The sequence below is a fragment of the Camelus bactrianus genome, chromosome 33, assembly GCF_048773025.1.
Source record: "Camelus bactrianus isolate YW-2024 breed Bactrian camel chromosome 33, ASM4877302v1, whole genome shotgun sequence".
NCBI lineage: Eukaryota > Metazoa > Chordata > Mammalia > Artiodactyla > Camelidae > Camelus > Camelus bactrianus.
The window spans coordinates 5,058,213-5,070,006 of NC_133571.1; the positions used below are offsets into that span (position 1 = coordinate 5,058,213).

The window sequence follows — 11,794 nt, forward strand, 5'->3', positions numbered from 1 at the left end:
TCACATGCCTACTTCTGTGGCCAGGGCATAGGGTACGGTGGAATGGAGACGTGCAGTTCTCCACAGGGTAGGGGAAAGGCCCATCACGAGGAGAAGGGGGAAGAAACATGCTGAGAGGCCAAAGAGAATTTCAAGCTATAACTTGAGGTGTGTTTCACTTGGCATCTGTTCAAGCCTCTAACTTAAATGCCTTGAATACTCAATAAATATTTGGGGGGGGGGTGGATTTTCAAATCCCTCATTGAATGCATTCATTCATTTGCTTATTTATGCATACATGGATCGATTTATCCCCCCAAATACTGATTACTAATTATGTCAGGCGGGGCATTAATTATTTTCCAGGAGAGCCTGCACGATCGAGGAGGGGGTGGTTACACATAGTCCGTCTGCTCAAAACACTTGAGTCAATCTGAAAGGGAAAGAGTGTTTGACAGTCTGATTTAAACCTCATAAAACTCTGATGAAGTCTACAGATGAGGCAAGTTAGGATCAAAGAACTTAACTTGCCCCAAATCATGGAGCTTACTCTGCAAAGAACTGAGCTTTGGCCTCTTCTTTATGAATTTTGGCCCTGAGGTTCCTGATGATCAGGATTCAGTGTTTAAGGAGTGTTTGGGTAATTATACTATTCCACATATGTCTGCAATTTTGATTTAACAAGTAAACCTACTGTGCTTCCTGCACATTTAACTAGTGATAAAAGGATGTCAAAGTTAATAATTCTACCTTCCTATTTATCCTGGATTGTCTTAAGCGTTTTGAAGCATGATGACTGAAGACACAGGCTGTACAAGTAACAAAGATGATAAACAGGCCTTTTTTCCCCCCTGGTTTACAGCAGAGTGAATCACTTATATATATGTATGTATATCTTTTAAAAATTCTTTTCATTACAAGTTAACACAAGCCATTGAATAGAATTCTCTGTGCTATACGGGAGGAGATTGTTATTTGTCTATTCTGTGCATAGTAGTTTGTATGTTCCAATCCCAAACTTCCAATTTATCCCTCTCTCCTCCCTTTCCCCCCAAGTAATCATACGTTTGTTTTCTATGTCTGTGAGTCTATTTCTGTTTTGTAAATAAGTTCATTTGTGTCATTTTTAAAGATTCTACATATAAGTGATATATGATATTTGTGCTTCTCTGTCTGACTTACTTCACTTAGTATGATAATCTCCAGGTCCATCCATGTTGCTTCAAGTAACACCATCTCATTACTTTTTATGGCTGAGTGTTATTCCATTGTATAAACATACCACATCTTCTTTATCCATTCGTCTGTCAGTGGACATTTAGGTTGATCCATGTCTTGGCTATTGTAAATAATGCTGCTATGAACGTTGGGATGCATATATCATTTTGATTTAGACTTTTCTCTGGATATATACCCAAGAGCAGGATTGCTGGATCATGTGATAAGTCTATTTTTAGTTTTTTATGGAACCTCCAAACTGTTCTCCATAGTGGCTACACCAATTTAATTCCTAGCAACAGTGTAGGAGGATTCCTTTTTCCTCACACCCTCTCCAGAATTTATTAGTTGTAGGCTTTACTATGATGGCCATTCTGACTGATGTGAGGTGATACCTCATTGTAGTTTTAATTTGCATTTCTTGAATAATTTGTGATGTTGGGCATCTTTTCATGTGCCTCTGCCATCTGTATGTCTTCTTTGAAGAAATGTCTATTTAGATACTATGCTTTTGATCAGAAAGTAAATACCATTCAATTTAGCTTGGTCAGCAAAAATGTATTTGGGGAGGCATGTGACACGAACTATCTTAGAAGTCCAACCCAGATGTTTTAGAATCAAGGTGGCATGTGCTAAATTAATATCATAGTCACAGTGAAAACACAAACGTTCTACACTCAGTGATGATGCCTATTGTACACCCCAAATAGGGATCAGATCTCATTTGGGCAGACTTTAACAAGAGCCTTGCAAGCATACAGTGTTTGATAATAAAGGTCACACAGAAAACTAAATGGTAGAAGGATATACTTGACCCATGTTCTACAGTGGGTGTACCATTTTACATTCCCATCAACCATGCACAATGGTTCCAATGTCCTCACATCTCTCTCTTTTTTTTTTTTTTTTTTGCCTCTTATTTTTCCTTTGTATTTTTGGTTTCCGGTAAGAGCCATTCTAATGGGTGTGAGGTGATATCCCATTGTAAATCAGATTTGCATTTCCCTAATGATTAGTGATATTGAGCATCTTTTCATATGTCTGTTGGCCATTTGTATTTCTTCTTTTTGAGAGATGTCTATTTAAGCCCTTTTTCCCCTCTTTAATCAAGTTGTTTTTGTTGTTGTTGGAGTAAGAGTTTAAGAAGTGGTATGTGCACATATGTTTTAAGTAAAATTTTATGTTGTGTGCTATATTAAAGTTTTAGATACAAGAACAATTTAAACTGCTTTATTTTTTTTTCAATGCCAGTCATTATAACACTGATTTAGAAGGTGCCAAAAAAGCAGTCAGAATTCATTCAGATTTAGCTTTGATATATCTTCAACTTTAATGAGAATATATATTTTAATTAGTACATGTGGTTGTTCTGTATCTTTATTTCACTCATGTTTCTGTCTTTATGTAAAGAAATATACAATCACATCATAATTTGAAAGGGTAAGTAGTATCCATTCATTCATTCAACAAACACACACAGTGCTAACTATGTCACTGGGCTGTATCCTGTGAATATTAGAGTGAATAAGAGAAATGATCTCTATTCTTACAGAATTTTCTGTTGAATAGAAAATAAATCTATTGAACAACTTTAAATTTAGTGTTATGGGTATCTGCTCATAATCACTATCCAGGCTTTACCGAATATCATAGCATACAGGTTTTTCAATGAATTTCCAGCATTAATAGGAAAGCAGACTAATACTAGAGTTCCCTGAACCTAGCATATCACCTAGGATACATTCCCAAAGGATGCTGCTAAGATTCTGTATGTCCTTACATTTTGCTGCTCAGGTTAGGAGGGGCCATCGAACACGGATATTTATCTATGCTTAAATAAGCTCATGTTGTCCCTTTTGTTTCATGCCTTTTGTAACGACTGCAATGTATTTTATTTGGGATTTCCACTTTTATGTTTTGTTTTTAATATTTTCAAATAGTTTTGAAACTTTTGAGAGTAAAAACGGAATACAAAACCCACAAATCACTAAAATGTCGTAAAAACTAACAGCTGATGTGTCTGTGGGTTCTCCAGTGAATACTACCCCTCCTTTTTCCCTGGATTCTGGAGGAAATTGAAATAATTATCAACTTCCATATTGTTGGAGACCAAGTTGGAAAATATAACTTGGTAGGAGAACCAGATATGCATGGTAATTGCACTTGGTCTTCGGGGTATCTTCTCTTCAAACAACACTGGATAGGAAGGCTTTCCCAGTCCTTTCACGCTGGAGAGTAATTTGGGATGTTGTCAGTATGGTACAGGAGGAAGCAGTGACAGTACGAGTTGAGAGGGCTCGACCTGGCTTTACCAAAACTAAATGTGTTGTGAAGGGCAAGACACTTATTTCTATATCTCAGTGCCACCATGTAGAGAGGGGTACAATGGAGAGGGGGTATAATAGTAAAGTCAACATATAAACATGACCTGTGTCAGTGCATATTTAACAGTTATTTACTGAACACTTTCTGTGTATCACGAGCTCTGGAGAGAGGAAATGAGGATGAGTAAGTTGCCAGGCAGGTCCTTTAGGGCGGTCATGTGGTAGAGGGATAAACAGTAGGTGCTTTGGAGTTAACTGGATCTGCATCTGTGGTCTCGTTTGCCAATGAACGTGCAAACTTGGGTTCATTTGAAGTCTCTAATCGTCAAAGCTCTATTTTACAAAGTGGAAAGTACTTATGGCGGGGAGGGTGAGATGAAGATTACCTAAGATGGTATCTGTGAAATGTTCATCATAGTGCCTGGAAAATAGACCATGTTCTGTCAGTGGTAATTAGCTCTGTTCTTAGCATTGTTAAGACAGTGAAATGTTTATAGGCAGAAAACAGGAATATTTACATTCCAAGTGGAGTTAAAAAGTGGAATGAAGGATGAATGGCACAGAGATATGCCAGAGATCCTCACTATTCCCAGCCAGGAAAAACTGGCTGCCCATTGTAAGGATAAGAAGTCTGTCTCCAGCTGCTTGCTCTGTCCCTTAGATTCCTTTCCTCGGATTAAGGTACTGAGGATAATATTAGTGATAGAGTTATTTATGGGGTCCCAGGGTTTACACTCAAAGATAGAAAATCTTACTAAGTAGACAAACTATAATGCTTAAGAGGAAGTATTTTCTATTATTCACCTATTTATTTAAAAAGAAGAAATAGGAGAATGATGTTAAAAGACAACGCATTTCTAAAAGACATTACAAAACCCAGAATTTATTCCAGAGCAGTCAATACTACATTGTGGAAAACCCTTTTTAAGGAGCTTTTCACTTCTCTGTTCCTTAAGGAATAGATTAACGAGTTCAGCATGGGTGAGACAATATTATTTAATATTTGCACCGTGGCACCAAGCAAGGGGTTGGGTGTGGGCTGCAGGTAGACAATGACTGCAGGTCCATAGGCACAGAGGATTGCAGTGAGGTGGGCACTGCAGGTAGAGAAAGGTTTCTGCCTGCCCTCTGCGGAGCGGATTCTCAAAATGGCAATCCCAGTGCGTGTGTAGGAGACACAAACACTGAACCGAAACATCAAAACCAGAAAGCTGACATTAGTGGAACCCACTCTCTGGGCCAGGGAGCTGTCAGCACAAGCCAGGGGTAAGACAGCGGGAATGTCACAGAAGAAGTAGTCCACCCGATTGGGGCCACAATAGGGTAACTGAAAGGTAAAGGAAGTCAGGATGGTGGCATGAAGACAACCCACTGTCCAAGCTGCCATGACCAAACCAACACAGGGTCCAGGTCTCATGATGAGCAGATACCTCAGCGGGTGACAGATGGCAACAAAGCGATCGTAAGCCATCACGGAGTAGAGGCAGCCTTCGGCAGAACCCAGGAAATGATAGAAGAAGAGCTGTAAAGCACATCCCTTATAAGAAATGGCTTTGCTCTGGCCAGAGAGATAGAGTAGCATCTTGGGACAGGTCACAGATGGGAACAACATGTCAAAAATAGACAGGAGTCCCAAGAAGAAATACATGGGGGTGTGAAGGGTAGAGGAGGGAACAATTGCTGTAAGGATGAGTAAGTTGCCAAGCAGGGTGAAGAGGTAAGTGAATGAGAAGATGGCAGAGAGCATAGTCTTCAGTCCCTCTGTCTGAGGTATTCCCAGTAGCATGAACTCATTCAGCTGTGTGTGGCTGCTCATGTTCCTGGAGGGACGGTCTGGGAGAGACAAAAGACAGAAAAACACGAATGTGGAGGCTGATTTGTGACAGACGCAGTACCAATATTCGTCATCACTAATCTTTGTTTAAACATACAGATGATGTCGAAATTAAGAGTTAGAAATTCTGCCAAGGACATTCAGGGGCCAGTAAAGCAAATCTATGCCTTCATATCTCGAGGGATCATATTTCTCCACTCATATGGCCATAAAGAAAAATGAAGCTTTAACATGGTGAAATACTGGATGGGATAAGAGAACAAATATCTCAATACTGAGTAAATGAACATAGTTTGACTAATGTCTGCAACCACTGCACAACAGTAAGTGCCCCGGAAGCCTGATCTTCCTGATTCGTTTTCAGATCACCTCTAAGTCATTCAAACACGTGATCGAATACCTTCTATATCTATCAAGCATCAATTTGAGAGTAAAGCATAGTGATACAACGCATTGATCATTAAGATTTGGGTTTTATTGATATCATTATAATTGGATATATTCTTTTTTTTTTTTTTTTTAGCGTTTTCTTATTTGACAATATTCATTTAGCTGAGGAAAAACTACTGGTAGCAAGCCTGGTTATTATCATGAGGTTTTAGATTGTTTGGAGTCTACCAGCTAAGTCACATTATGTAGATGGTAGGTTTTAGGAAAGTCAATATATAATGATGTAGATACAGATATCTGGTATTTGCTAACAATGGAAAATTTTGAATCCAATGAATATCTTTAAATTTTGCAAATGTTTTGTGTATTTTTCTGATTAAAAATTATTTTGATAAAAATATAACATGAGATCTACCCTCTTACCAGATTTTTAATCGTACCAAATGATATTAACTACAGACACAATGTTGTACAGCAGATCTCTAGACTTCATTCATCTTGAGTTAGTGAAACCTTATACCTGTTAATTGGCAATTTCCCATTTTCCCCCATCCCTGCCCCTGTCAACCACCATTCTGCGTTCTGCTTCTAAGATTTTGACTATCAGTTTTATTTTAAAGGAAAAACAATGTACAGTGTGAAACAGCTGGTAGGGTGTGCTGTGGTCAGCTGTCTGCTACAGTGCTTGATTTTGTGAATCAGCCAAGAAGAGATGCTGCTTTCACTGAAGTTTTTACTGGTATGATTTGATTTTGAGAGAGCAAAAGTGTAAAAAAAATTGTCTAATTTTAATTGTCTGGGCTTCTAATTACAATCCCTGGTCATTTTCTATGATTTTCTCTTATAATTAACAGTTACTGATTGATAATTTTGTCTTCTAAAAAAATGAAAGTAGTAAGATAGGTTAATACTATCCATGTATATAAAAGAAATTCTGATGACCTTGAGTTCAGGTTCTACTAGACTACAGGTCTCTGAGAGTAAAGACTGTAATTTGTCATTATCTGAAATATTTATCACAGTGCCTGTGAATAGCTGGCATTTAACTATTTGTTAGACAAGTGAAATAAAAAGTTGGAGATTAATTTATGGATATGCTTTGACTGTAAGTTCTATGAAGATACCTTGTTTATTCTTGTTCCGCACTGTACCTCTATGACTTAGGAAACACTAGAACCCAATAAATGTGTTTTTTCAATAGAACTTTAGAATGCTCTGAAATGATTCCTTTTGTCTTTAGACTACTATCAGCCTTTTTTTTTTAAATTAATGATTGTAGTGAGTCTGCTTTTACCTTGAGAATCCATGCCTAATAAAAGGAAGTTAGAGATTCTTCTAAATGTATGGTATCTAATTCCTGAACTGGGAAAGACAGGATGGATGAGCCTTGAACTTCTTCATAACTGCTGGAAACTGGTAATTTCCTCTTGCTGGAGGAAAAAAATATATAAATGATAGGTGGAGGTACAGAGTTAAGGAAGGATAATGGAGCTCCCTCAAGAGAAGGAAAAGGAGACAGTCATGATTACTGGAAAATTCTGCAACAAAAAGAAAAACGTGAAAAATGAATTAGTGTAAGAATATCTGAAATAGTACAAAAATTATTCACACAATCATAGGTTCTAGATTTAGACCATGCATTTAGTTTATATGATATGTAGAACTAGGATAGCATCATCACAAGATATATTAATGCAATTTATTTACTTCATCATTATTGTTTTATGGTATCAGATCTATAGAGATGCTGTTTATTGTATTGGATTCTTTGAGGCTTTGGGTCCTTCTGGGTTTCTTGTTGGAGGAAAGCTAGTATTCTTCACTTTTCCATACTACTTTTGTCTGTTTCCAGTGAGGGGTCGTCTGGACCTGAAGTCAGTTTGCACTTGGGCTGAAGTTATGGAAGAAAGAATGCATGGCCACCGGGTGGCCGCCATGGTCTGGATTAGCCATCTTTTTACATAGCCATCCTCGCAGGCTTATGAACAATTTCTGGTAGGTTCAATGAACAGAGAGGGCTAATAGAATAACTGAGAGGAGGCAATGGTGGTAAGGAGAGATAAGATTTTTGATCTAGGCAGATTGGTTTTTGAATCTAGGCTCTTGCTTAATAATTTTGTGATTTTGCTAGGTTTCAGTTTACTTACCTCTAAAATAGGGAATGGTATTACGTTTTAAGAGTAGATTAAATGGATAGATTAAATGGGATAATGTAATGTGAGGCATCTAATACAGTGGCTGGCATATTGCAGGTTTCCAGAACCTGTTAATTACCCCTTTGGGCAAGAATGAAAACACTCCTGTAATGTACTGATTTAATATATGCATGCACATAGCTAATGCTAAATAAGTCACAGTTTGAAAGAAATGTTTAAAAAATACCCCTGGGTGCCCATTGGAGGTCTACTCTGAATAATGTTGAGGTGCAAAAATAATACATGAGATGGAGAAGAATGGGAACCATGGCTTAAGTATGTACCTTGCCCCCATACCCTGCATGCAAGCACCCACCCCTCTAAACCATTCAAAACACAGCAGAATGTGAATCATGCTAATACATTATATCAGTGACATGCAAGGTGAAACAGTCATATTTCTGTTGGTTCTAAATCAGTATAAACATTATTTTCTCTAAGATAAAAACTGAAATCAAAGAAAAACTGAGAAATATCTCATGAAAATAACACCATTTGTTTACCATGTTTTTTAAAACTGTCTTTATAACTACAAATATTATTTTTAAAAATCTTAAACATTCAAGCTCCTCACCATTTCTCGACTCACAATCAGACAGATTCGTAGCCATCAAAAGCACACATGGAGCCCGAGAATGATAATTCAAATAGTAATTTAGGGTTGATTCCACAGTTAGAAGTGGACACAACTTTCCTAGAAGATTGAATTCAAATGAAAACATTTGTCTCAAAAAGACACAACATGGCATATTAAAAAAGAACTTGGATTAGAGTTCTAAAAACACAAGGTCGAGTTCTGATTTTTGGTGGTGTGACTCTGGGCAAGTGGTTTATAATCCCTGAGCCTCAGTTTCTCATCTTTAAAGAAGCAGAAAGCACTCCCTGCACCAATGGCCTCAATTTTTACTAATCTTTTAAAGTTTATCATTCTAAGTAGGACACTTTTGAGAGCTATAGGGGTTATATTTAACAATTAAGGCAGGACAACAGGGGTAAGGAAAGTTCCTGCTAAACTAATGAATAGCCTCCTTCATATTATGTCCCTCACTTGTATCCTACAATCTTTACTTTGACATGTACCACTATAATTTTGCCCCTTGAAAATGTGAGATATTCTTATAATCATGCTTGGTAGACAGTCGGTACCCAATAAATGTTTGTTTTTGATTAACTGGGATAATACTTACATCACAGAACTGCTGTAAAGATTAAACACGATGTTCATGAAAGATTTTGATACATGGTGAGATGCTATGTAATAGTTCATTATTATTATACTTGCTATAGAGGGACCCATGGGAAGTAGTAACCTGTATAAATATGACAGTCAATGTCCTAAGCCTGATGAAGTCATTAGGAGAGACAGGGTAAAGTGATGATAAAATAGGGCTATTTTGAGAAATACTACATTTTAGGAAAAAGAGAAGAAAAGGGAGCAGTTTAAGAAGACATATATACGCTCCTCAGATCATTTGGAAGGGACCAGGAGAATGTCTTTTACCTGTCTTTGTTTCATAAAGATTATTGTTTTCTCCATGCCATAGAAATATATTTTTCCATGTCAGGGAACATAACCAGTTAATTGTTTAATCCTAAGCAACGATATACTGCTTGGAAGGTGTCAGATGCTAAATTAATGATTAAGGAACAACAACAGAACGAATAAATGAATGCATTTCTGCACGCTGTTTGACAGTGAATGGAGGAAAGGACTCTACTCATGGCATAAAATGAGAGGGAAGCCCTTCATTGTGATTTCTTCCAACAATCCTTGCTACCCAGGACTCCAGAGTCGAGGTAAAAAGTAAAAATTAAAGAAGATGGGAAGGTGCTCTGAGCATTTACATAGTCGAAAGGGTCATGCCTGGCTCAATTAAGGAAAACAAATGTTTTTTCCCCCACCTTTTATCTTCAGTTTCTTCTATAAAGTTGTGACTCTTCACCCCGAAGGTCTCACTTCCCTAGGTGCTGTGGAATTGGACTTGGGTTCTCTGACTGTAGACCCCAGTGGTCTTTTTCATTCAGAATCATACAGAGAGAGGATGCTACGCATCTTATCATGGCTGCCCTATCATCTAGGGTGATTTCCTCAAGAGTTAGCAGGAGTAAATAGATCTCCTACCTTTGTAGGATTTTAAATGATCTCCTAGTCCCTCTGGAGCTCCATCCATGATGTATCGTGAGACTTAGGGAGCAGGAACCCTGACTATAGGGAGCAATTAAATGCTGGATGTTGAGAGTATTTATGAATGAGAAAATATTACACAGTAATCAAGATAATCTTTAAAGGAATTCAGAATCAAAGAGCTTGTGGGTCCTCCATGACCACCCTGTTTTTCACTTCTCACAGGCTTAATTCTAAGGTAAAGCCAAGTTGATTCTAATACATCAGAAGCTGATTCCTAGTTTTCTCACCAATTTTTGACCCTCTGGAGAGCAAGATATGCCCTTCCCTGATCCTCAGAGAGTTAGACCCTTGAGCTTCATCCTGCCTATCTCCTTTCACACTTCTTTATGCTTCTGGCTTGCTCAAAGAATATTTGCTTGTCGCTGATGACAATTGTTACTCTTAAGCAATAATTAGCATCTCTAAGGAATTTCTGACAACTAAGCGGCTTTGTGACGACAGCCATTATTCCTGTCTGTAACGAGAGCTGTCTTACCATGTAGAACACTTACCACTGGTTTATAACAAGAACTAAGTGTATAGTAGCCAGATGTGTATTTTATTTTTTTCAGTCCATCCTATCTTCTATGCATCCACCTATGATACATTTCTGCTGGGCCCAGTGTTCAGGTCATCTCTCCAAAGTTTGCAAGTTACTAGTAATTACAAAAAATGATGCCTATTAATGCTACTTGTGATCACAAGTAGCTCAGGTAATTATAAAACGTATAAGACTTGTGTTCCTTTTTGAGCAGCTGTTCATTTCATCTTTCTGAAAGCTGTTTCAAAATAGCTACAGAGGTTCACAGTCCTCTGGCCTAACAGTATATACAACCGTGGGCATGTGTATGTATTTATTCTTAATTAACAATGTTATACAGTTTGGGCATTTATTTACTTAAAAGTATACAAGTTTTAAGACTACATAAGGTATGATCAGAATGATAGGAGGTCTTAAATGATTTGCTATGGAAACATCAAAGGAGATAGAACAAATAGGAGACTTAAATAAAACTCCAATGATGATAAAGATGATAGATAAAGAATATAAAGACAGAAGAGCAGGAAATGAGAGGATGAACAAAACAGCTCATTGAAAGCCTGCTCTGAACCAGTGCTAAGCATTCTATGTGGTATCACAAATAGCTCTCGTTTCGGGAAAGGAAAAGACTCTCAGAACTGGATGAAAATAAGCAACATGCTATGATCAACATCCACTGGCATAATCTAAGGCACATGTGTTACACTGGTGGGTGCTGAAATGAGTTGGATAATGCTCTCACAATGCACGGATCTCTCTTTCCATTTTATGCACATATGCTTTTCATATTCAAAAGAAGACAGTGTGCTTAAAAGCTTACTCCTTTAACTGATCACAATCAGGTTTATTAGGTAGGATATGGGGGGCACAGAAGCTAAATAACTGTGATAAATCATAAAAGTCTCAGGGACTTAGGATCCTTCAGTCTTACTGCTTCCACCATTCTTAGGGGTTATCGCCCTCATCCTCAGAGTCCAATGGCTCGGAACATATCTACATCCTCTTCTCCCCGGTGAGCAGGAAGAAGGAAAAGGATGTGATGTGGTTATTGCATGCACACATCATTTCTTGTGTCTTGTGTCCACGGTTAGAACTTAGTCATAAGGTCACATTTAGCTCTAAGGGAGGCTGGGAAGTGTCTTTACT

At 37.8% G+C, this 11,794-nt stretch overlaps 1 protein-coding gene across 1 annotated transcript; it reads right to left on the reverse strand.

Annotated features, from left to right (window-relative positions):
- Positions 1-4,404: 4,404 nt before the first annotated feature.
- LOC105082504 (olfactory receptor 10N1-like) lies at positions 4,405-5,348 on the reverse strand. Its single transcript, XM_010972064.3, has one exon. The coding sequence runs from the start codon at positions 5,335-5,337 to the stop codon at positions 4,405-4,407; it is 933 nt and encodes a 310-aa protein (XP_010970366.2). The 5' UTR covers positions 5,338-5,348.
- Between the last annotated feature and the right edge of the window lie 6,446 nt (positions 5,349-11,794).